The sequence below is a fragment of the Lachnellula hyalina genome, assembly GCF_007821495.1.
Source record: "Lachnellula hyalina strain CBS 185.66 chromosome Unknown contig00269, whole genome shotgun sequence".
In the NCBI taxonomy this organism is placed as follows: Eukaryota; Fungi; Ascomycota; class Leotiomycetes; order Helotiales; family Lachnaceae; genus Lachnellula; species Lachnellula hyalina.
In genome coordinates, this window is record NW_022157383.1 from 1 (window position 1) to 25,766 (window position 25,766).

Here is a 25,766-nt window from a genome sequence, read left to right on the forward strand (position 1 = left end):
ATCTCTCTCTCTCTCTCTCTCTCTCTCTCTCTCTCTCTCTCTCTCTCTCTGTGGCCCCTTTTTCCGCGCTCAGCCCTAAGGATCGCGATTATTATGGGCCCCCAACGCTCTACTCCGGTTGTATCAAGATAGTCCCCTCCTTCTCCTTGTCTCCACAAACTCTGTTCTATAGTATAAGGACTTGTCCGAGTCCCATTCTCTCTTTGTTGTCTTTGTTGTCTTTGTTTCGTCCTCCTATTTAATATTTCGGGCTTCATGGATTTCTCAGCACATGCTCTTGGTATTACTGCCTATATCTCTACTCCCATTTCTTCTCGCCCGAATTCACACTATGAGATTCTGAGAACGAATTGTTTGCCCTCCTTATAATCATCAGCACACGTGACTAGTACACGGAAGTGATTCACGGAGCAATCACTTTCACAGGACTGTCTTTCGTTGGAGCGTCGGGTTATAGCACGGGATAAACCTCTCTTTACCAAACAACATCACCAAGCTATTAACCCAACAGATTCCATGTCTCTTTACACTTTCTCCTTAGCACTGCTCGTTGCATTTGTGTCGGCACAGTCCACAACAGACCTCTCGCAATATGTTCTTACAACAGTCAGTCATACCTATCCTTGTACCTACAAACTTTACTAACTACTATATAGACTGGAACCAATGGTGGCAACACATTTCCGGGGGTATCACTGCCATTCGGCATGGTGAAACTTGGCCCAGATATCTTCAGTGGACATGACACTTATTCAGGAGATGCTCCGGTAGGAAACTTCACAGGGTTCTCAATGATGCATGAGAGCGGGACTGGAGGTGCTCCCAAGTATGGTGTTGTCTCGCAAATGCCAGTGCTGGGAACTGTCAGTAATCCTTTGGCCAATTTGAATGACACTCGGGCCCAACCAGACATCAATTCCGTAGGCTATTACAAGGCCTCACTTGGATCCAAGATCACTGTTGAGCTCAGCTCCACGAGCCGGGCTGGTTTCTACGAGTACAACTTCCCAACGGGAGACCAGGCGAATGTTGTTGTAGATGTCTCCCACGTCCTTCCGTCGTACAGAGGTCAGGGACTATCGCAGCAGTACCTCGGAGGCAATATATCTGTCTCAAAGAACCACTACGAAGGTTATGGCGACTACAATAATGGATGGAATAGAGCCCCAGATTGGCGAATCTACTTCTGTGGTTATTTCGACAGCTCGGCTACAGTCAAAACCTTCGTAGGTAAAAATACGAATGGAAGCGAGCTAGCGCAGTACAGCACAACGACGACTGCAGCGTCAACAGATCGTCTAGGCGCGGTGTTTAGCTTCAGCGAAACAAATGTCACTTCAAGAGTTGGGATATCATTCATCTCCACCGCTCAGGCGTGTGATAATGTCAACACGCAGATACCCTCTGGATCAACGCTCTCAACAATGACGAACAACGCTAAGAAGATCTGGAACGAAGATGTTCTCTCCAAGGTCACAACTACTGAATCTAACCTCAGCAATTTGCAGCTACTTTACAGTTCCATGTACACTATGCATTTGCTGCCTTCGAACCGTACAGGCGAGAACCCCCTGTGGAAGTCATCCGAACCATATTATGATGATACGTTCACTACCTGGGACCTATTCCGCTGCACCTTTTCCCTGTTCCAGATCTTCCAGCCCAATATGTACGAGGAATACATTAGAAGTCTCATCGATATCTTTCGCTTCGAAGGCTACATGCCAGACGCCAGATCATCAAACTTCAATGGGGCAACTCAAGGAGGTTCTAATTCCGATAATATTCTTGCGGATGCGTTTGTGAAAGGGGTCCGGGGTGCCGTAAATTGGACCACTGGGTACGAGGCCATGGTCAAGGATGCTGAAATTACTCCAGTCAACAACAACGATCCGAGAGATTTGTCATCGTCGACCAAGGAGGGCAGAGGAGCGCTTCCAGATTGGTTGAAATATGGCTATATCACCCCTAAATATGGCCGTGCAGTCACTCGAGCCGTGGAATATTCCGTCAACGATTTCTCATTATCTCAAGTAGCTGCTGGGTTGGGGAAAACCGCAGATGCAACAAAATACACCACAAGATCTCGTAACTGGCGGAACCATTGGAATTCAGCGGCTAGTGCCCTCAACTTTACTGGGTTTCTAGTGCCACGCAATACCTCGGGATTCATCGCTCAGAACCCACTATCTTGCGGAGGTTGTTATTGGGGAGATGCCTTCTATGAAGCACTTCCATGGGAATACTCATTCAACGCTCATCACGACATCAATACCCTCATTGCGCTTTCTGGAGGCCCAGCTACTTTCACTTCCCGTTTAGAGATAACATTCACACCTGGTCTCAACATCTCGGGCGGATCAGCAGCCTCCAACAACACAATCTTCAATCCCGGAAACGAACCTTCGTTCACAACTCCGTATCTGTACAACTTTGTTGGAAGACAAGATCTGAGCGTCAAGCAAAGTCGCAATATTGCCAAATCATATTATTCGCCCACGCCTGGTGGCTTGCCAGGAAACAGTGATGCAGGCGCCATGGAATCTTGGCTGCTGTGGAATATGCTGGGTCTGTACCCGATGGTAGGACAGACAACCTTCTTGATTGGGTCTCCCTGGTTCGCCAATACGACCATCTCTTTACCTCAAGGGAAAAATCTAGCCATGACAACGACTGGTGGATCTAATTCATCCTATTATGTTCAGTCCCTCAAGGTAAATGGACAACCATGGACACAATCGTGGCTGACTTGGAACGATGTCTTTTCGAAGGGAGGCACGATGGACTTTGTGCTTGGTCCTGAGCCAAAGAACTGGGATACAGGGAAAGCACCTCCAAGTCCCGCCACAGAAGTTGCCGCGATGGTATCTCCGAAACCCGCCCCACAGGTGGAGGATCATCACAGGAGGAAGATGCTGAGGGATATAGGCTTGGCGATTATGAGTTTGGGACTGGTGAGTCTCATCGCTGCAACTGCAGCAGCGATTTGGTGGTTCCGATTCAAGAAGCAGAAGCCCGCTGCAACTTCAGAAGTGGCAGATTCGGAGAAGGGCGAGCAGTCTATGGATGAGGGCAAAGGAAACATGGACTTTGCAGGAAGCAAGAGGAGCAATATTCTACTTCGGTGGAGAGCTCATATCTTACATCGCCTCGGGAAACGGACACCAGACACTACAGCACGGCCTACAAGCAAAAGCGATAGTCTTACTACAACATCTAGTAGTGAAGATGGACAATGGAACAATGGAAAGAAAGAGCTTAGTATACAGACGGAGAGATCACTGGATCCCCCACCTGTCGAGCCCTGGACTCCAAGGGGTATAAACCGACGGGACGAATGAGAGAATTGGATTAATGATAACGATATAACGCAGCGACGACCAAAAGTTATTAAGATGGGTCATATTGAGGAGTTCAAAACAGGAGTTAAAAACTAGTTGGATAATAGCATAAATATTGCATACCCCGATTCGTATTCTTAGAAATGAATCATCAAGATTCAAGATTACAAGGCCTTTTCTGCATTTTTGTGACTAGGATGAATGGCTCTATAAAACGAAGTTACCGTCTGTAAGAAGAGGAGTTAAGCTAGTATATATTAATAATTCATAATGTTTCGAGTGGAACACTGTGAAATGTATGGTGCACGGACCTTCGGAGCGGAACAATGTAATCCGAGTTTGTTTGAATTTGTGTGACGGCGGCTCCTCGAGACCAAACAGAGCTTCACTTTACTTTACTTTACTTTACTTCACTCCACTTCACGTCCCCTCATCTTGTCCATACCGACGTAGACTAATTCAATCCCATGGCAATGACCCATTAACCAACATAACCACCACGCCCTTGGCGACACCAACCCAATTCTTACCATACCATACCATACCATACCAACATGTTGTTCCCCGAGGAAGATACGCCGCTGCTGAAGAAGTGGATTGTGAAAAGGCTCGAGAATACGTATGAACTCACCACAGCTCTAGTGCAACACATTTACTGACATATAAACAGCACCGATGCAGACGCAGATGTTCTCGCCGACTATGTCCTTGCGCTACTCCGACAAGATAATGATCCTGCCGAGGTTCGAACGCTCTTCATGACTGAGATTCCAGATTTCCTGCAAGAGCACACCGAAAGCTTCACCCAAGATATTTTCGAAGCCGTTCAATGGAAATCATATCTTCCCGGCGGAGGTCCACCCCGAAGACCATCTCTGCCGTTTGCGCCCCCTTCAGGCCCCTCGGCGCCTTCGTATGGCAATGTTGGAATGGGCGCGCCGCTGGGTCCTTCCGGCGATTCGAGGAAACGTTCGTACAATGATCGAGGCGATGGCGATTCGCAAGATAGGGGATTTCAGGGTGGCGACCCGAATGGGAGGTCGTATAAACAACCTCGTCGAGGAGGCGCGCGTGGAGGTTTTGACGGCTTTAATGGACGGGGAGGCTTTCCAGGCGGCCGAGGATCACCTATGAATATACAAGGAATGCCTTCTCCGCAGGGATTTCCTAATATGCCAGGCATGCCTAGTCCTCCAGGGATGCCGCCTTTCGATGCGAATAATCCTATGGCGACTATGCTCGCAATGCAGGCGATGGGCTTTCCACTACCCTCCTTTCCTACACCAGGCTCTCCTGGAGTTGGCGGACCACCAAGACCCCATAATATGCAGCCTAAGAAGCAGAGGTGTCGAGATTATGATCGAAAGGGGTTCTGTGCACGTGGGAATACTTGCATGTTCGAGCATGGAGAGAACTCAATATTCGTACCTCCAGGAAGCAAAGGAGACGAGTATGACCCAACAAACGCCGGTCTCATGACAGGCATTGAGAGCAATGGTAGTCCAGGTGGATTTCCCAGTCGTGGTTCTTCAAGGGGTGGAGATCGAGGCAGGGGACGCGGCGGGTTTCAGAGAGGTGATCGAGGCGCACCACATGGGAATGCCAGCCGGCGAGGAGGTCGAGCCGAATTTTCTTCAGATAGACCGAATTTTGATATGTCCAAGACTACGATCGTGGTGGAGAATATCCCTGAGGAGAAGTTTTCCGAGGACTCGGTACGAGAATTCTTCAGCGAGTTTGGTAACATTGTAGAGGTCTCGATGAGACCTTATAAGAGGCTGGCAATCATCAAATACGATGATTGGAACTCGGCAAACACGGCGTACAAGTCACCCAAAGTCATCTTCGACAACAGATTCGTCAAGGTCTACTGGTTTGTCGACACCGACTCATTACCAAAACCGCCAGGGGTTACTGGTTCGAACGGCTCTCCCATGAACGGCGCGGGACCGCTTACTGCGGCTTCAGATCGCAAAACGTCAGAACCGGAGATTGATATGGAGGAGTTTACTCGCAAGCAGGAGGAGGCCCAGAAGGTGCACGAGGAGAAGATGAAGAAGAAGCAAGAAATGGAGAATTCGAGAAAAGAGCTTGAGAAACGACAAGAAAACCTCTTAAAGAGCCAGGCCGAGGAGAAGAGAAAGTTGATGGAGAGGATAGCGGCCAAGAGCGCCAAATCCGGCACAACTCCTTCTGATAAAGGGAGCGAAACTCCATCTTCCGCGGGTGGACAAACGACTTCTCAAACGGAAGCTTTGAAAGCACAACTTGCTGCGTTGGAAGCTGAAGCAAAGTCCCTGGGTATCGACCCCTCAGCCACAGAAGAGCCGTCCTTTGGTGGATACCGCGGACGAGGTCGTGGCCGTGGTGCCTTCAGGGCAAGAGGGGCATACACTCCCCGTGGTTTCCGTGGCGGCTTTAGGGGTCGTGGCGGGGCCCCATTCGCAGGAGGCGGTGCGGGTGCATACAAGCTCGACAACCGACCCAAGAAGATAGCCTTGACGGGAGTCGACTTCACCAATGCCGAGAACGACGAGAGTCTCCGGCAGTTTCTTCTCGTAAGCACTTTTATTTACCCCTGAGAACAAAACCTTGACCTGACCGATATAACTGTTATCTACCTTTGCTAATCTAATCCAACAGGGCATCGGCGAGTACACGGAGCTAGACATCACACCCCCCAAAACATCCGTAACATTCAAAGACCGCTTCACCGCCGAGAAATTCATGTACGGCCTGCCAGGCGGCGAGCTGCCCTCGGTCGGCAAAATAGAAATGGCATGGGTGCAAACCCCTCTGCCTCCCATCAATCTCTCTTCTTCCACTGGCACTTCCACTTCCGCTCCAGTATTCAAACCCGAGGACTCAGCCATGGACGACGGCGATGGCGATGGCGATGCCATGGTGCCGACGTACGCTCCCGAGCGCACGGATTTGAAGAGAGAGCATGTGGAGAATCTGGATTATGATGTTGCGGATGACAATGAGTGGGTTCAATGAGGACATGCATGCATGCGTGCGTGGCTGGATTCAGCGCCGGGGGGGACTTGTATTTCAAATGTATTGTAGTATACGGTAGCATGTATGTTATGATATGACGAGAAATTGGACACGAAATCACGATGCATGCTTGCAATATACCTAGTCAGTCTACTCTGCCTTCAGATTCATGATTCAAAGTTTGTCGTTGAATGTGTGATTTGCAAAAGGTTTGTCGATTTGGACCCTCGTGAATAAAATGTACTGTGATGTCTCAAGATGGATACAGTACAGCTTCTGCGCTGTACTTCCCTTCCACAAGCAGCAGAGTCAAAGAGACATTTCGTTCGCATCAAGATCATATTATCTAGCAAACACCAGCATATGTACACCCGTCCACTCACCCATTGTTCACCCTGCGAATGCTATGTATCCCGCCCTCTATGCCCCACCGCCGAACTCCGGCGTCATATTTCTCATATCATATGATAAGCTGCGTAGCCTCTAGATATGTGTATGTATGTGTATGCCTCCATCCCAAACGCCAATCAAACGCGAATTTTACAATCCCAGTCCTACTTAAACAAGCTCCGCAGATCCTCCAATCGCTTCCTCGACGCTTCGTCTTTGCCCATCCGCTTACTGACATCCGAATCCATGCTTAGGCTGGCCAGCTTCTTCTTCTTCTCCTGTAACTCCAACATTTTCTCCTCGAAACTGTCGCTCATGATATAGCGTACGGTGACGACCTCGCGCTTCTGGCCGAGTCTGTGGACACGGTCGACAGCTTGAGCTTCAGCCGCGGGGTTATACTGCGGTTCCATGACGTAGACTTTATTGGCTGCTGTGAGGTTCAGGCCCAAGCCGCCAGCGGTGATTGACACGAGAATCACATGAATGCTAGGATCGTCGCGGAAGTTGTCCATTGCTATTGCACGAGCAGTTCGGGACATCTTGCCATCGAGACGGACGTACTTGAGGCCATTCTCTTGAAAGGCATGCTGTATAAGATCCAGATGTGTGGTCCAGCCGGAAAAAACAACGCTTTTAATCGGTGCTTCTTCAGGCTTCTGCTCGGATTCCTGCTTCGATGCTAGGAGATCATGGATGAGGGCTTTAGTCTTAGTATGTGGGCCGCTGTAATTAGCCATATCTTTGGCTCCATGTCTCGTATTGCCTTTGCCCTTCATCTTAGGACCTTCATCTTCCACGCCGCCTTGCCTAAGGGGGAAGTAAGATAGTTTGATATGCATGTGGCATATTGGACATCCCCCCATTGATTGACCCTGGGCATTCTCTTCGATCTGAGACTTATAGCCTCCAAAGCAAGCTGGGCAAAGCAAATGGAAACAGGGTGTCATATGAGCAATGACCGGATCCTTCGCCTCTCCTTCATCTATAGTATCGCTAGGACCAATTTTGCGATTGCAGGTTATGCAGATATCCGCATTTGTCTGACCCATCAAATCGTACATATCGTATGCCTGTTTAGAAGACAAGGCAGGCCTATTGTCATCCTCGTCATCGCTGTCCAACTCAATTGCAGAGTCCTTGCTGAGACCATTCATGACTTGTAGGTCCTCCTCGTTCAGGAGATCTCTACCGTGAGCGCAGATCAGTCGAAGTCGAAGAATGGACTGCAGGATATGGACGTATGCTCTGCCACCTAAGCTCTTCTCTCGCTGACCAACAATGACCTTGACTCGATCATGCGCATTCTTCGCAAATATCTCATAGATATGACGCTCTTCGGGGCTAAAGTCAAGCTTCACAAGTTGATCTGTGCGCGAGGGTAGATCGATCCTGTCTTTTAGACGTCGAAGGGTGATGCTGTCGACTAGAAGCCTAAGCTTCGGAAGAATGTCAGGATCACACATCTTGAAAGGAGCCATGATATACTGCGCAAAGCCACCTCTCTCATCAAACGGCTTCACTCGAAGAAAGGTCATAAGCGCACCCAGATCCTCCAGGCGATTCTGAACAGGAGTACCGGTTACGGCCCATCGCCGCGACGACTGAAGCCTACAGATAGCCTTTGATTGTTGAGTTGACTGTTCTCGAATCATATGTGCCTCATCCAAGACGATACGGAACCAGTTCATCTCCTCCAGCGGGTATATGCCGACCTTCTGCTTGCCCCGATGACCTAATTCACTCGCTACCGACCCGTACGTGGTGATAACCAGATCATATTCTGCCAGCTTGTTGACGTCCTTAATTCGATTAGAGCCATGGTAGATGTAATAGCTTAATGTGCCTGGTATGATGTGCTGTTTGATTTGATCCTCCCAATTGGCGATCGTGCTAAGTGGGGAAACAAGAAGGGTTGTTTTGCAGTTCCGCACTAGAGCTGTCTGCTCAACTTTAGGAGGTAAAGCGGTCTTTCCCTTCTTCAGCTGACAAAGTTCTTTACTATACTGCTCGGCATAGGGCTGCAATGCGGCCCATTGAAGTGCATCGTTGTCCATAGTATTAACAATCAGAGATAAGATGCTGAGCGTTTTTCCAAGACCCATCATATCTGCCAGAATACCACCTAAGATCTGGGGTGGGCTTTGCCGCTCTTCCTGGCCTGTGATAACATTATAGTACGTCTTTTGGCCACTGTTACCAATTCTAAGCCTCCACAAAGAACTATTTCCTTTCTCATCAGATGAGAAGACCCGCTCTTTCTCCTTATTAGTCATAAAGTACAGGCCTTGTTTTTGGTGCTTTAGCAACGGGGTTGTAATTCGCGGGTCCGGGTCCATTTCTTTAAGATCCTCGGATTTCTCAAGGGAGTCAAACATGCCGATCAGGTCATTTCTAATCTCTTCCGTAGTTCGCGTGGGGCCCTGTTGACGGCTGGCAAGTGGTCTCGCAGCCGACTGAGGAGGCCTTTCGATGGTATGTGGGTTGTGCAACGGAATTCCAGCTTCAACAAATAGTGGGGTCCGTAGCCAGAGTTGCTTTTGAGAAAGGTGTCTTCCGATTTGGATGGCGTACTTCTTCGGGCCATATATATTCAAGTCAAGACCATACCGGCGGGAGACCTCGGTGCCAGCAGGCTTATCGTCCTCCTTGCGTGGTCTAGTAAGAATGCGACATGACGTTCGAATGCCGAATTTTGAATCCAGGAGGGGTACCAGACCAATAGCGGTATTAACATCCAAGCAACCAATAATCGCGCGTGTGCTATCAATAGCATGTACACAAGTGTGTCTCTCGCCCTCCTTCCGTCGTAGAAGGATTTTAACCTGGGGCCAGAAACCATTAGAGACTGCCTTGGAACCTGGCTTCGGCGTTGGAACCCTAAAAGCATTGATATCTGCTCCCTCAATCCTTCCGTAGCAGACCTCTTGATCGCCAGGATCACTGATAACCTCAACTTCATCATCTTCCTCGGCAGATATGTCGACTAGCGTTCCTTTGGATGCAGCCTCTCGCTGGCCCTGCTCTTTCTTTTCCTTCATGTAACTGCCTAGAACTCCAGATCCAGAACCCCCATTGAACTCGGGTTTTCTCCTGTTGTCTGCCGGATCCTCGTAAACCTTGCGCCGCTTCTGGGGTACCATCGCTCGGTCTGCGACATTATGCATGCGCTCCAGCATGTTGCCCATACCCATACCCATGCCTCCATTATACTGTTGTGGACTTGGATGCGCATGGTATGGTGGGGGTGTGCCACCAGGGCTATCGAACTGAAACGCGAGTTGGGGAGCAGAATTATGATTGTTGTTGTATGGAACGTTTTCGGGTCTTCTTTGCCGCGGTAGAGGTTGGTTGGAGCCTCGTGGATTTAATAGATCGGCAGGCGCCCACTGAGAACCAGATGTAAAAGCCGGCGTGTTGTTTGCAGTTCGTGGGACATCCGGATGACGATAACTTGCCTGGGCGAGTTGTGGATTGTGGGTTGGGAGCGCCGCAAGAGAGGGGCGAGGCTGTGGATTTGGTTGCCCCGCGCTCTCAAAATAGGGGCTGGGACCGGGCATAGGTGGTCCATTCGAGAAGTAGGACTCATCGTTGGTCTGATCCCAAGATGCCATCTCTCCGTCGAAGTCGAAGTCAGAATTGTGGTAAGTAGCTGGCGCGGCGGATTACAAGAGTGAGAGTAGGGGTCGTCGTCGAGGGTGGCGCGTAGGATGCATGGGTACTATAAGGAAGGATGAATGTTGGGCTGTGATGATGATCCCTACTCGTACCCCTAATTCTCAACTGCACGATATTCTGTCCTCGTTTTTCGGGCGGAGGTGAAGCAAAGTGAAGTGACCGGAAGAGCGATGAACCCGGATGTCTTCTTTGGCGCTATTACCGCAAGTTGCGACGTTCTCCGCAGTTTGATGGCTTGGCTTGATTTGAGGGGAGGAGAGGAGGGCCAGGCAAAACACGGCAGACAAGGTCGAAAATAATTACACAGTTGTCGCGAGGCAGTCCTCTTCTTGCATCTTTGCCTGGGCACCGAGGTACAGTATTGTGCTGTGGTACAGTACTGTACTGTACGACTGTGAGAAGGAGCGTTGGTTGTATCGTGCGATGTACGAAGAAGGCGCATTCACAACGAAAAGATCGAATGGAATGGAATGGAATTGCGAATAGCGGAGTACGTAAGTTAAAGTGTATAATAAATCAACACCGCTCTTGATTACTTAGTATTCGTCAGACTTTGTATCCTTCAGCTTCAACCACCAACGCTTACTAATGTGGCGTTACTTCAGGACAGGGCACGACAGCACAGGACAGGCCAAGCCAGGAATAGTATCATGATCATCATCCGGCGTCTCATGACAAATTCAGCCTAAAGTAGATCTGGGATCTGATGGGTACCTCCGTACAGATACTCAGAAGTCCCGGATGACTTACACGATAGACCTCTGTCGTTGTGTAGGTTGTGCAGAGTGCAATAAGAGACTACGGAGCTTCATATGCTCCCATTTATTACATTTATTTGTACACTCCATAAAAATATAACATATCTAGATGCTCAACTCAAACGCCGCCACTACTCTCTAACGCCATGCCCCGCTATAATACACTGGGGTTATCTGTTCCTCGCTCTAACACCATGTAAATACTGGATTCTTGCTCTTGACTGTTTCTAGTCTTTCCACAATCACTTTTCGTTGATTACCCTCCATCCCCTCGGCCGCTGCATAGCCAAGATCTCCTTCATCTTCCGCATCATACAATGTCGGTGCGCTCGTGCGCGACCTAGTGGAGAGCGAATACCTTCTAGTCTCGCGCCGAGGAGCGTAGGACATTGTCCTCGGGGGCCCATCATAACTAATGCGAGTCCTCGAGTGATTATATGGAGGACGGTCAGAGAATGTGACTTGGTTGTTCTTCGTGACATCTCTTTGGCCGCCGAAATTCGTGATGGTTGATGGCGATGCAGGCGACTGCACCCCAGATACATCGTCACTGGCACGAGGACTGGCTAATTCAAATCGATTCGGATTCGGTAGGTCTGCCGGCGGAGTTGGAATCGATAATCCCAAAAGATCCGGCTGTGGAGCGGAAGCATTGGCTGCACTGATATCCATCTCCTCTTCCTGGAGATCCTTCTGAACTTGAAGATCATGCCGTCTCCGCATCTCAGCGGACGGCACCCTCATAGGCACTGCAACAGGGATATCGACCAAATCATCCCAAACACAGACACGTGCTCTTCTAGTAAGCTCCAAAGGTCCGTGATCGACTGTCTTCAATGTTTCTACAACATTCCAAGCCTGTCCTTTCATGACTGCTATTTGCCTTGCAAACATTCGTTCCTGGAAATCTGCATCCTGGCTGAAGATCTTCCGCAATTCTAGCTGAGTCTCGCTCCACCATTGCTTGGACGTCAAGAGTGGTAAGAAGTGATCCCTAGTCTTTTGAGAAAAGGGTTGCCCAATGAGTGAGACTGGGAGGAAGAGCCACCCAAAAGGAAAACTTCGCCAGGCATCGGGATGCTTCCAAGGCCAAGACAGACTGTTATCAATGGCTCCAATAGACATCGTTGGTCCACCCAATTGAGACGGCGTAGCTGACCTGCTGATGGCTTCCATGGGTTGCTGTGGTCTATAAGGCCGTGAGCCTGGAGGCGTATTATCCGTTGGTACCAATCTCGGTGAAGGCTCTGCATCGTGTACACCGTTCATCCTGAGGGGTTCAGAAACGATAGACACATCCTGATTTTCGTAATCGACCTTGATCATCCAGTTATCTAATCCTCTGTCTGTATTCCGCATGATATAATCCAAAATAACAAGCTTCTCTAACTCCTCGCGAAAAGATTGCTGTAAAGTATCAGTCCAAGCGAAACGCCTGTTCTGACCGTCTTCAGAGGCAGATGGGATTTCTTCTTCTTCGTAATCATCATCTGATTTGGCGCTATTCGGCCGGCATGTATCACGCCACGGTTTGCCCTTTTTCTTTAGATTATCACTTGGTCTGTATCCTCCACTAGTATGATCTGGCCATGGATTCTCCCTCAAAAAGATGTTCGCGTCTTTGAATCCCTTTAGGAATACCTGGAAACTGCCAACTTTCGGTGGGAAAGGCTTCCTCTTCCTGTAGAAATTCCTACGATGCCAAAAATCATAGTGGAACGATTTCGAAGATAGGTGGACAATATCTGTATATGGAACAAGGTTCGTTCGTAGTCTGCAATCAAGGGTGTATGCAGCAGCTTCAGAGACGTAGCTCAAGTTGGGAATGAGACACGCCCGACCGAAGAAGCAGGGGAACAGGTTTCGATGTATCCACTTGTTCCATTTTGGATTTCCAGCGGCATAGCTGTAGCAGAGTGTCAGCGTAAAATCACATGCAGAACTTTACGGTTGTAACTTACGGTTCCTCGTCCTTTGGTTTGAAGACACCGACCACCTTTCCTTCAGTGTTCCTAGCAAAATAACTTCCTGAACTGCCTTGGGTGATCATCTTGGGGTGCATGCCCTGTTCGATGGCTACTCTGACGCTCTCTACTACATCGTTGAACTCTGATTTTGTCATCCGGCCATTGTCAACCTCCGAAGCAAGGGTCTCAGCTGTCGCTGGTCGCACGCCTTCAGGGGCTTGGAATACGGAATGATGAATCTCCAATGTCTCCTCCTCATCCGTCTTGCCCGCGACTTTCTGGATCTTGAACTTGGAAGCTATTTCGTCTGCCCATCTCTCTAACCTTGCATTGATGGCCTTGATGTCGACGCCGGAGGAAGCGCTTCCCTTTCGTTTTCGATGTCGCGGTTTGCGCATCGCAGATGGTGATGGGTTTTCATCTGTATACATGCCAGGCTGTGGCCGGGGTTGAGTTATGGCGGCATATCGGGGGGCAGAAGCTGGTTGCAAGCTGGCATAGCTGTCGGCCAGGTCATCGTTGTCTGAATCGGAGTCTTCGGCCTGGGCAATTCGAGCATAGCCCGTCGTTGGAGGTCGGGCCCTTGGCATGTTGAGTAATTTACTTCCTGGGCATCATTTCCATAGAGGATGTTGCGGAAGGTGATGCTAAGGCTGTGATGTGATATGTGTAACTTGAATTATGCTACCTTTCCTGTAGGTAGATGCGATGCTTGGGTACAGTCGCGTCAAGCTACTTAAACTAGGTCGGATCACGTGTATATATGTGTTCTCACCCTATGCCAGGTGAAGAAAAGAATTGCTAAGAAAACTCCTAGGTTTAATATTCTATTTGAAGACTACTGTACATAAGAGGAATTTCCAAGTAGATAATAAATAGATAGCCTTTCCAGTTGCAAATGTGTCATATAAATGAAAAGGGGCAAAGTCTACGGTTCAGGGTTGTTTATATTCACACCAGACGTTTAATAAAGCATTGATCAATGATCATAGTTATTACTTCTTAAAATCAATATCGATATGAAGCCATGTTACTTTCACTTCTACTGGTGAAGTGTCTCTCAGCCCAGATTGTTTCACCCTTTTCATAAGACATGGGGCCTGGCCTGGCTGCGGTGGTGCGGCCGCTCACTTAAACGCTAGCGGGCATTCCCGCAGAAAGGTGGGACAGCAGTAGAAAATATAATTTTCAGAGGCACTCACGACAACATATCCAAATTGAACAACCTCACAAGCACCATGTTCGCTGTTCCAGGTTGGTCCGTCTCTTCAAATCTCCTCAAGAGACAAACATTGGAGCCGAAACCAGTTCCAGCAACAAATGACACAGCTACTTCGGCCCCGGACGATGACGACCTGTCAAAGTCAAAGAAGCGCAAACTTAACAGCGGCAAGTCCAAAACTCTAGCTGTGAACCCTGCCAATGTGGCAGATCTATATGAGAGAGTGATTGAGGGAAAGCCTAAAGTTAAGAGCAAGAAGCAGGTTGAGAAACGGCAGAAGATTGCCAAAGACGATGTCGCAGGAGATGCACCTGAAAATGGTGGGGATGTAGCCGCAGAGGAGAAAACAGAGGAGCGGAGCGAGAGAAGCGTGAAAAGAAAGAAGGACAAGGAAAGGAAGCGGGAGAAGAAAGCCGCTGCGTTAGAGCAAACGGGCAACCCAACCAAGACAGAGGAACCGTCCACCAAAGTCGCACCTCCAGCTCCAGCAACAAAACCCACCCCGCACCTAACTCCCCTCCAAGCAGAAATGCGCAAGAAGCTCGTCTCTGCCCGCTTCCGCCACCTAAACCAAACACTATACACCACACCCTCCGCGCACTCCCTCGATCTCTTCTCCGAAAACCCAGAGATGTTCACCGAGTACCACGAAGGCTTCCGGCGCCAAGTCGAAATCTGGCCCGAGAACCCCGTCGACAGCTACATCAACGATATCAAGACCAGGTCAAAGGCGCGAGGAGGACCATCACGGAAAGGGGGTGCTGCGACAGAGGCAGCTTCTGACGCTGTAGTGCCATTGCCAAGGACAGAGAAGACTTGTCGCATTGCTGATCTGGGCTGTGGAGACGCTGCATTATCGGAAGCACTGCAAAAAGACTCCAAGAAACTCAACCTCCAAATCCACAGTTTCGACCTCTTTTCTCCCCATCCCTTGGTCACGCGAGCAGATATCGCAAATCTGCCCCTAGTGGACGAGAGTATCGACGTGGCTATCTTCTGCTTGGCGCTCATGGGCACGAACTGGATTGATTTTATTGAAGAGGCGTACCGGGTCTTGAGATGGAAGGGCGAGTTGTGGGTTGCGGAGATTAAGAGCCGGTTCGGACGTGTGGGAGGCAAGAAGGGGGGAAGGGTGGAGCATAGTGTGGGGTTTAGACAAAAGCCTAGTAAGAAAGAGAAGAAAAAGACAGAGGACGAAGATGCCGTGAAAGATGACGCAGCGCTCATGGTGGAAGTCGATGGGAATGAAGATACCAAGCAGGAAACGGATGTTAGTGCGTTTGTGGAGGTCTTAAGGAAGAGGGGTTTCGTGTTGAAAGGCGAGGCGGCTGTGGATCTGAGCAACAGGATGTTTGTCAAGATGCATTTCGTCAAGGGAGTCACGCCTATCAAGGGCAAGTGTGTGCCCGTTCCAAAGGGAATGGAGAAAATGGGACTCGAGACTTGGAAGAAGAAGCCGAAGGGGAAGTTTACGGATGCAGAGGAGGATGTTCCTGTATCGAGTGAAGCCGGGGTGCTAAAACCTTGTGTGTATAAGCTAAGATAGAACCCAACTATTGCCGTTTGTCACAGATTACCAATTAGTAGCATGTCTTGTCAAGACGAGAATAATATTTTTATTGGCTGTTTGCAAAGTCATATATCATGATAATGGGCAAATATGCAGAACCTGAAAAGATGCCAGCAATAATCATCAGAGCTAAACGCCAGGTAGCTCCGGGGCCCCAACCAAATGCAATACCAAATGCAATGCCAAATCTTGCTACCCTCTTATGATATCTTTCGAATAACCGCTATAGAAGCTCATCCCTGGAATAACAGCCCAGCAGCATATTCTACATTCCCTCCACATGCAGCAAGCGCATTAACAGCCTCTTCTCGCGAGAAGCCTAACGCTACAAGCTGATCGATCGATTCGGGAGGGAAGGACGCTTGCTGAGGTGCCGCTGGGGTCTGTTGCGCAGGGGGTGCAGGTGAGGGCGAAGGTGCTGCTCGCGCAGAGGGTCCAGAGACAGCACCAGATCGTGCTCCAATCATCGTACCGCCCGGTCCAGCCACCTTGGGCTCCTCTGCTCTCTCTTCCTCGATATTCTTAGGTATATCCGCTTCACCCAGGAAAGAAACCTCGACGCCTTGAATCACGAGCTTGTCTTTCGAGAGGTCTATGGAGGCTTGGTGGCGCTTTAACATATCTAGACCCAGTAACAAATCCACATCTTTGCCTTCCATGACTGTAAAACTGCAGGGCAAAAACAAAGCGCCAATCTTGATCTGAGCCGAATGTACTCGTCCGAGAATGGCTGCCGTTCCAACGCCTCGAGCAACACCAGCGAACCGCTTGTCTACGAGTCTCATGATACCACAGGCCTCCGCACAAGAAGGGGACATGATAGTTGCTTGTGCTCCAGAATCAACAAATGCCTTAACCTTATGACCGTTGACTTCGACGTCAATATACAACATATGAACTCGGCCGAAAACTATCCTTTTGTCAGTCCATGTAGTTGCAAAACATTATTTAAGTTCTCTCACCCTCAGGGTTATGCTCAATAGCATTTTGTAGATTTTCTTGAACTCGCTCCTCACGTATCATCTCCGCAATCCTCGTCTGGGCTTCAATATCAAATGGATCCGCATTCAAATCTGCGATGTGCTGTCTCCGCCGTGCCTGCTCGTCCCTCTCGGTATCTTGCCACGTTCGAAATAGCTGGGCGAACCTTTCTGGGCTGTCGATTACCGCTGCCAATTCCGGTTTCTGGCTTACTGCCTGTGCTCTCATCTCTGGGTTACCAAGTAGCTGTAATCGGATGGTTTCTGGGTCTGGAGAGCCGCCTTGTCCTCCCCTTGGTTGTGGGGCTGCTTGTTGACGTGCTGGCTGCGAGGCCCGGGGAGCTGCTCTTGCCATATCGCGGACGTGGAGGGCCAACATTTCTCCGTCACCAATCTGCAACTGATCCATGGTCTTTGTGTCATCGTTGAGAAGCTGGCCGTTATGGTACAGATGCTGAGAAGTAGTGGGGATTCGAGATTCGGCTTGCACAGACTCCTTTAGTAAGCTGACAGTGGTGTCTGGCGGGATATCGAGGGAGAGGAGGTCAGCTTCATCGTTGGTGGGCGCGGTGATGGTCAAGGTGATGCGCCTGTTAGCCATTATTAGCAAAGAAGCCAGGATGGTAATGAGGGGGTTGGACCAACATGTTGAAAGGGTGATGTTGTTGTTGTTGTTGTTGTCGTATTGCGGGTGTTGGGTTTGGTGGAAGATGACGATGCAGATGGAGCTGGCTGGGCTGGCTGGGCTGGGGGTGGAGGGGTCGTGCTCGCTCGGATGGAGTGGGGTTTCAAGTCTGGTGGGAGAGCGACAATTATGTACCTACAAGCCGGTAGGTAGGATTGATGACCAAACAACCAATAGGGTGTCGGTGAAGGGAGGTGGTCGCGTAGAAGGTGGTGGAATGATTGCTGATGTGATATTATGTATGCTGTGTTGTGTTGTGGTGCTTGTTTGCCTCTGACAGGAAGAAGGCGAAGGCGAAGAAGGTGAAGGCGTGAAGGCGAGAGAAGGCAGCCGTGTGCTCGTAATGCGGCAATGGATGGGGATCACCGGCGAGGCTGAAGATGAACAATTTGGCCAGACCCCAAGCCCAAGCCAGGCCCACACTCGCATCAATTAATTGCCCGAACAAAAGGTACGTACCGTACCTATGTACATACCTCCACCTACCTAGATGTGTATTACCCGCGCTGGTGAGCTCTGTTTCTTCCACGACATAACGCATTGCTTGTGTCTGTATAGTACATCGTTATGGCGAGGGAACTGCACTGTGCTGTACACTTTGGCCTCTTCCGCTGCTTTTTCAAAGCTTTGAGTCCTGGTGCAATCCCATCGTCGTCGTCGCCGTGGACGTCGTCTTTTGTATCTATCTAGGTATGGCTGTGGTTGTGGCTATGGATGCGTGAAAAGCAACGTATGACGCTAGGATCATGATATGGCATGGCCTGATGTGGCATGCCGCCGGTATGCTGTCTCAATGTAGTGTGCGCCTGCTGCAATCAATTGCTAGATATGATCAATCGGGTGGCTAATAAGGTTAGCGGTGAAAAGCCAGAGAATGTATCCTGCCTGGGAGGCAAGATGAGTAAGGTGAGTGAGTTTTAATTGATGGTACTGGTAGTACTTTGCTTTTGATACCTAGGTAGCAGTTGCATTACGCTTTCCTTGTTATAGTCGTTCCAAGTCTTCGAGGCAGCTGGTCAATTGCACATACCAAATTGTCTCAATTGTAAGAAACTGCTGATATATTATTATTCAAACCCATATACATCACATGACTTTTTCTTGGGACTGAATCCCTCCCATCTATTCGAATCCGAGGTGCAATTTGCAAGTGTGGAATATCTTGTCTCTTCAAGGTCATCGCAACAGTTCGAGATCCACCCTACTACATCTGGGATTCTGTCGCCGCACCTCAGGAACCTGGGACAAGACCATGTCGTCTCTACCCCGATCTCAGATTTCAGAGCACAGAGTATGACTCGAGCCATCCCTTTGCGATTCCTGCCCGGACACTCGTTTGCTACAGCATGAACACATAGGTGCGCGGGCATGTAACCCACCTTCCGTGTGTGCAAGATACATGGCGATCGCGTGGCATCGTACAGTATCTGACACGAAGGAGATAGACCCTGGAATTTCAGCATTCTTGGATCCCATTGCTCCAAGACTTGTTGCGCCAAATACAACCAACGGCTCAGATCAGCGATGTAGTAACGCGCCTTGGGAATGTTCCCTCACCACAGTCGAGCACAAGACTCTCTGTTGTTATCCGTCTATTTGTTTCTTTCTTTCTTGCTTCGAATGTTGTAATCACTACAGCATCTAGGTCTTAGCATGTACAACTAGGAAGAGCGGCAAACAGGAAAGTTGAGGCGACTTGAATACATGCAACAAACCGGTAGGTCTCTTTTAAGGGGTTCGCTAATAAACGATCTGGAATAGGGGCTCGCTTCAGCCCCCGTTATAACTCCCGTCTATACGGCAAGATGGTTTTCGGATGCTTTAAGTCCGCTCTTCTTGGTTCTATTGGGTGAATGAGTCATTGATTACGATATATCTACAGTATCATGTCTTGTTTGGAGAACAAAGGACCAAGAAAAGATGTGACAAAGATGTGTTCTAGCAACTAATCGGGTTACACAAGATTTTGCCAAGACTTAATTGTATTCTACATGCGGAAAGGTCGGCTCCACCATTTCACTCGGGTTTATCGTAGGTTCGTAATTCCGTTCTAACCCCGCCTGATATTTATGTATGTCTTGCAATTTACAACAGGTGGGTGCTGGCGACCGTGGCTGAGACACATTTATGTATATAAAAGCCTCTACCCTCCTCGAAAAAGAAGCAATCTCTTCGATAGAATCAAGCCTACTACCTACACATTCAATCCCTCTCTCATCAAAACTACAACATCTTCATAATGCCTGCTCTTGGAGGAAAGGAAATCGGGCCTATTGGTTTCGGCCTCATGGGTAAACATTCCTTCCTCCTCTATGTTTTGAATTCCTCCATCACTTACACAACGAGTATGCAGGCTTCACCTGGCGTCCTGAGCCCACCCCTTACGAACAGGCCTTCAAAACCATGAAGGCTGCCCTCGAATCCGGCTGTAACTTCTGGAATGGAGGCGAGTTCTATGGTACCAAAGACAACAACTCCCTCCACCTTCTGCACGCCTATTTTTCCAGATATCCTGAGGATGCAGACAGAGTGGTGCTGAGCATCAAGGGCGCCCTCGGAGAGCATTTCACCCCTACTGGCGATAAAGCAGGCCTTACCAGAAGCATTGAGGAGTGTCTGAAGGTTCTGGACGGGAAGAAGACGATTGACATCTTCGAGTGCGCTCGTGTGGACCCTAAAACCCCGATTGAAGAGACTATCGGGTACCTGGCCGAATTCGTCAAGGCAGGAAAGATCGGTGGCATTGGCTTGTCAGAGACTGGTGCTGCCACTATTCGCCGTGCTGCGTCTGTCCATCCCATCGTGGCAGTGGAGGTTGAGTTCTCCCTCTTCAGCTTGGACATCCAGACGAACGGCGTCGCATCGACCTGTGCTGAACTTGGTATCCCAATTGTCGCATACAGTCCGTTGGGGAAGGGATTCCTGACCGGCCAGATCAAGTCGTTCAGCGATGTGAGCGAGTTTCAGAAGATGGGACCGCGCTTCCAGGAGGCGAACTTCCACAAGAACTTGGAGCTCGTAGATGCTATCCAGAAGGTTGCCGAGAAGAAAGGTTGCACACCTGCCCAACTTGCTATTGGTTGGGTCAAAACATACTCTGGCACGAAGGGCCACCCACTTATCATTCCGCTTCCTGGGGCGACAACTGTTAGCAGGGTTCAGGAGAACGCGAAGGACGTGCATGTGACGGCCGAGGATCTCAAGGAGATTGAAGGGATTCTAGCTGAGATGCCAGTACAAGGACCAAGAGTCCCGGAGTTCTTGGCCCATCTTTCCTTTGCTTAGATGGAGCAAATGAAATTGTACCGTGTTCCATTAGCTAGATTATTTCTCCCCTAAAGAATCAAAGAAGCATTGCTAGTTTTGAAAGAGTAGCGCATTCTATGTCATCGCCTGTATATATAACGAGCATAATTTTCTAGAAGGTAGATAGTTCTATATTGCCTGTTAATGGGTAAACATTCCGCTCTTTAAAGTCCATGGCGAACATGAGGTAGAATATGGTCACATTTTATACGCCGCTCAGAGAGGTGATCGAGAATTCTACTTGTCGTTTCTCTAGCCCACTAGCCACTACGGAGTAGCTGCCGCTTTTTGGTCCCAACTCGAAATCTAATATATGTATTAATTTCTACTTATAGTAAGTCGGCACTCCGGTCTTTTGCGGGGACTTTAATGCCTACAACCCGTGGTGGGACCCCCTATACGAGGCACGTGACGAAGAAGGCAATACGCTAGCAGACTGGATCGACTACCACGATTTAGCCCTCTTAAATACCCCTGGTATTAGCACCTTCTACCGCTCCTATATGTAGAGGCTAATAAATATTAACCTTATACTAGCATATCACTCTATAGCCAATTATATTTAAGACTAGGCTATAGTAGACGATATAGGCTCGGACCATTTTAGGATCATATTTACTATTAACAGATCCTAAATAGGACTAGCAGATCTATAAACTACCCGTTTTGATATAAAACGGGCAGATTAGACCAAATTTAGGGAAAAGCTTTTCTACTAGCTATCACCGCTCTAAAATAAGCTATAGGCCTATAGCTATATTTTAAGCTCTAATTTAAGCTTAAAAAGCTTAGAACAAATTAATATAAAACGCAGCTATAAAGTAACCCTAGACCATCTAGATAATATGGCAGAACGTTATACTAGCGCCATTTTATGCGCTATACACGATGCTATACCCCAAATCTAGTTAGCGCCACACGCTAAGCCTTGGTGGAACGATTCACTAAAATTACTTTAATGCAATATAAATCAGGCACTGGCCAAATTAGGGTCCTAATCACTTCCGACCACCCAGACCGCCCTGGCTGCCCACACAAGCTATGCCTATATAGGCATAAAAATCAACCAAATACGACGGCATGCGTGGGCGAATGCTCTAGCTAGCGGCAAAGGCTACTACTTCAACTTTTTCAACCCACGAATTCACTCTCGAATACAGCTTCCCAAAACGGCTAGATCCACTGCTAGCGCCTTTTTCCAGCTTAAGCTACAACACGGCTACTTTAGGACATACCTAAAACGATTTAATAAAACACCCACCAATTACTACATATGCAGTCACAAGCCTGAATCACCATAGCATCTTATACTACGATGCCTCAAATACAGTAAAGAACGCAAAAGACTAAAAGACAATGTCCTGTTTAGGCTTAGCCTACGCTCCCTCTTTAAGACAAAAATCGGACGCTAGCATCTACTAACCTTTTTAGGTGAAACGGGTATTAGTACCCGCAAATGGCGGCTTAAACGGGCAGAATTCAATAATGACTAAGCATATACTATAGTATACGGCTTAGAAGTCCCACCGCCCACTTCCACCGACTAAATCCATTGATTTTTCCTAATTTTAGCTTAGAATGCATAAGAGCGCAATTGCAGCATAAGAAACGGCTATGCTAGCTGACCGCCTTTGCTTTCTGCCACTTTTTAATTCACTTTTTAACCACTTTTTATTTTGTTAGTTATGCGATTTTTAGGGCTTTAGGGGATATTAGTATAGCGTTTTGCTTTATGGACCTAGTCCGCATTAGGCTTAGTCCTACAGATTCCAACCGGAAACATATTAACATATCTCTTGACTATATCACTAGCCCGCGCTAGCATTAGGCTAGCGCCGTCCTATATAGTCTTAGACTCACACAGGACGTTAATGGAATAAATAAATAAATAAATAAATATAAGCGGGGTGTGCATATGATGTGGAATACGAGTACCGGTCCGGAACAACGTAAAGCCTAATACTCACAAACGAGGTGGGATGAGTCAACCTACGTCAAAAATTACTTGCAAGTTTTCTGTGCGCGTACATCAACACGCAAAGTTGCGCCCTCTCATGCTAACATAAGTCTTGGAAAGGTAACCAGCAAGATGGCCACAAAAGAGGGGAAGGCATTTAAGCCAGGTGTTCTGCTGAAAACACCAAAAGGAACGCGCGATTGGGTAGGCGCCGACCTGCTTCTAAGAGACCACATTTTGTACGTCCTGCTGTCCTAATTGACCCTCCATCCGGGCAGTCTACTTGCTGATGCTTTACAGCAATACCATCAGCAACATCTTCAAACGCCACGGCGGGACGCCCCTCGACACACCCGTCTTCGAACTCAAGGAGATCCTCGCCGAGAAATATGGCGAAGACTCAAGACTCATGTACGACCTACAAGACCAAGGCGGCGAGCTCTGCTCCCTGCGCTTTGACCTTACGGTCCCATTCGCGCGCTGGGTGGCCATGAACAACGTCACGCAGGTGAAGCGGTATCAAATCTCCAAGGTATACCGGCGAGATCAGCCCGCGATAGCCCGCGGCCGATTGCGGGAGTTCTATCAGTGCGATTTCGATATTGCGGGGCAATGTGATCCGATGATTGCGGATGCGGAGATTATGTGTGTTGTTGTAGAGGTGTTCGAGGCGCTGCAGTTAGACATCACCATCAAATTCAATCATAGACGGATATTGGATGGACTTTTTGCAGTCGCGGGGGTGCCGGATGACAAGATTCGGGCTATTAGCTCGGCGGTGGATAAGCTGGATAAGATACCGTGGGTCGAGGCCAAAAAGGAGATGGTCGAGGATAAGGGTCTGCCCGAGGAGGTTGCGGATCGAATTGGCGGATATGTCCAGCACAGCGGGAACATTAGCGAGATGTTGGAGTTCCTGAAGTCAGACGAAAAGCTCATGGCGAACGAGAACGTGAAAGCGGGAGTTGCTGATATTAGTCTTCTGGTCTCTTACTTGGAGGCCATGGATGTCGCTAACAAGGTGTCTTTCGACCTTTCGCTGGCTCGAGGCCTAGACTACTACTCCGGGTTGATTTTCGAGATCATCATGACACCGCCCAACATAAAGGGTCCGACAAATCCCAATGACTTAGGGGCACCGAGTCTAGAATCAAAGCCTAGAAACGCATCCTCACAACCACAAGTCGGCAGCATAGCCGCAGGCGGCCGCTATGACAATCTCGTCGGCATGTACGGCAAACGTCCAATCCCGTGTGTCGGTATATCCTTCGGCATCGACCGCATCTACACGCTGCTCGACGTGCGGCGCGAGAAGAAGCCCTCCGCGTTGACTCAAGAGATCGATGTGTATGTCATGGCGTTCGGCGGCAAGGATTTTGGTGGCCTGCTGCCCGAGCGCATGAGCATTGCTCGTCTGTTGTGGAACGCGGGCATCCGCGCAGAGTTCTCGGCGAAGGTCATACCGAAATTGACGCAGCAATTCAAGGCGGCGAAGGATGTGCCGCTTGCTGTTATACTTGGGGAGGATGAGCTGGCTGCTGGGCAGGTTAGGCTGAAGGCTTTGGGGTCTGGTGATGATGAGGCGAAGCAGAAGGATCGGGGGCTGTTGATTTATAAGAAGGATTTGGTTGAGGAAGTGAAGAAGCTGCTGACGGCTATTGTCCAGGCGTGAAAAATATATAATATTCTAGCCAGTTTTCTCAAAATTGTCTTGCATGCCTTTTGCGCAAGGCTGTGGATGGTCATGTACCTTTGGTCTGGTTTTCTTAAATTCTGAAGAGCTACTGAGCTACTTGAAGGACGCGGGTCCCTAAGAGCTCAAATGGTGGCTAGTTCAACAATTTGAAGTGGCCGCTAGCTCATGATCACCTTTTCCGTATTTGATCCATCCAAGGAGCCCAGAATAGTATGCATGAACTGAATTGCTATAAGAAGTTCGACGACTTCTTCTCATAACTAATGATTTATCACGGATTGTATAAACTTAGACGATTCTAATAACCTTCCAGGAGGGTTAAAATTACCTTGCAAAACGCGCTCCAAACTCGCGGGGTATCTCGGAAATATAAGATTCATGGTATTCCCTTGCCAAAATCCAAAATAAAACTGATAAGGCTTTTATGCAGTATCCATTTCCTGATCCACGCGAGAACGTAAATTTTTGGCGTGAAGAGTCTTTCTTACAAGCTTGCCTTTATGATTTTTAAGATCTTCTAACAACGCTTAGTAACCGTCTTAGAACTAGCATATATGAATTCGTAAAAGACGCTACTCACCTTCGCAGGTCCATCGATTGCAAGATACTTAGAATGGATTTTCTAATACTATTATATATAATAAGGCCTTATTGTCGCTATCGAATAGTCGCTCTAAAACTAGTAGCAAGTTTACATCTGATAGGAATATAGCAAATATCTTGCAACTTATCTTAATAGTACTAAATAGCTTTATAGTTATAAGGTAGGCTGATTGAAAATATTCTTATAAAAGTAGAAGCTATTACTTTTTATACATCTAAGCGAAAACTACTATTTTTATCTTTTCTTTTTAACTATAAATAACTTTTTAATTTACTAATAGAATTATACTAAATTAAAAAAGTAAATTAATTAATAGTAGCTAATCTATAGACTTTAATAACATTCTTAAGTTTATAAGTTAATTGCTTAATATAATATTAAAAGTTATATAAATCTATTTAATTCTAAAGTTTTTATAGTTCTACTTTTAAATACTTATTATTTTTTAATATATATAATAGCTTTTTTAGCTTTTCTTTTATTTATCGCTAGACTTTTTAATAGGATTTAGATTAAATAAAAAAGAAAGCTATTTAAATCTATAAATTCTATATTCTAAATATAAAAGCTAAATACTTTTTATATATATTTTAATCTTATTTTTTATAAAGA

At 48.0% G+C, this 25,766-nt stretch overlaps 8 protein-coding genes across 8 annotated transcripts; 5 read left to right on the forward strand and 3 right to left on the reverse strand.

Moving 5' to 3' along the window:
* Positions 1 to 516: 516 nt before the first annotated feature.
* LHYA1_G008933 (putative secreted glycosidase) lies at positions 517 to 3,341 on the forward strand (the record flags this gene model as incomplete). The annotated part of the gene is made up of 2 exons (XM_031153850.1): positions 517 to 606; positions 657 to 3,341. The coding sequence occupies 2 exons, from the start codon at positions 517 to 519 to the stop codon at positions 3,339 to 3,341; spliced, it is 2,775 nt and encodes a 924-aa protein (XP_031001228.1).
* Positions 3,342 to 3,895: 554 nt separating this feature from the next.
* On the forward strand, positions 3,896 to 6,341 carry SPBC902.04 (putative RNA-binding protein; the record flags this gene model as incomplete). Its single annotated transcript, XM_031153851.1, has 3 exons — positions 3,896 to 3,960; positions 4,012 to 5,899; positions 5,985 to 6,341. 3 exons carry the CDS (start codon positions 3,896 to 3,898, stop codon positions 6,339 to 6,341), a joined length of 2,310 nt encoding a protein of 769 aa, XP_031001229.1.
* Positions 6,342 to 6,895: 554 nt separating this feature from the next.
* LHYA1_G008935 (SMARCA3-like protein) lies at positions 6,896 to 10,345 on the reverse strand (the record flags this gene model as incomplete). Its single annotated transcript, XM_031153852.1, has 1 exon — positions 6,896 to 10,345. The coding sequence occupies one exon, from the start codon at positions 10,343 to 10,345 to the stop codon at positions 6,896 to 6,898; it is 3,450 nt and encodes a 1,149-aa protein (XP_031001230.1).
* A 1,008-nt stretch (positions 10,346 to 11,353) lies between these two features.
* lsb6 (Phosphatidylinositol 4-kinase) lies at positions 11,354 to 13,724 on the reverse strand (the record flags this gene model as incomplete). Its single annotated transcript, XM_031153853.1, has 2 exons — positions 11,354 to 13,073; positions 13,129 to 13,724. 2 exons carry the CDS (start codon positions 13,722 to 13,724, stop codon positions 11,354 to 11,356), a joined length of 2,316 nt encoding a protein of 771 aa, XP_031001226.1.
* A 648-nt stretch (positions 13,725 to 14,372) lies between these two features.
* Positions 14,373 to 15,902, forward strand: RPR8 (25S rRNA (adenine-N(1))-methyltransferase; the record flags this gene model as incomplete). Its single annotated transcript, XM_031153854.1, has 1 exon — positions 14,373 to 15,902. One exon carries the CDS (start codon positions 14,373 to 14,375, stop codon positions 15,900 to 15,902), a length of 1,530 nt encoding a protein of 509 aa, XP_031001231.1.
* Positions 15,903 to 16,159: 257 nt separating this feature from the next.
* Positions 16,160 to 17,507, reverse strand: DDI1 (DNA damage-inducible protein; the record flags this gene model as incomplete). The annotated part of the gene is made up of 2 exons (XM_031153855.1): positions 16,160 to 16,836; positions 16,889 to 17,507. 2 exons carry the CDS (start codon positions 17,505 to 17,507, stop codon positions 16,160 to 16,162), a joined length of 1,296 nt encoding a protein of 431 aa, XP_031001232.1.
* Positions 17,508 to 19,830: 2,323 nt separating this feature from the next.
* plr1_0 (Pyridoxal reductase) lies at positions 19,831 to 20,876 on the forward strand (the record flags this gene model as incomplete). Its single annotated transcript, XM_031153856.1, has 2 exons — positions 19,831 to 19,882; positions 19,945 to 20,876. 2 exons carry the CDS (start codon positions 19,831 to 19,833, stop codon positions 20,874 to 20,876), a joined length of 984 nt encoding a protein of 327 aa, XP_031001233.1.
* A 2,110-nt stretch (positions 20,877 to 22,986) lies between these two features.
* hts1_0 (Histidine--tRNA ligase, mitochondrial) lies at positions 22,987 to 24,526 on the forward strand (the record flags this gene model as incomplete). The annotated part of the gene is made up of 2 exons (XM_031153857.1): positions 22,987 to 23,093; positions 23,155 to 24,526. The coding sequence occupies 2 exons, from the start codon at positions 22,987 to 22,989 to the stop codon at positions 24,524 to 24,526; spliced, it is 1,479 nt and encodes a 492-aa protein (XP_031001227.1).
* Between the last annotated feature and the right edge of the window lie 1,240 nt (positions 24,527 to 25,766).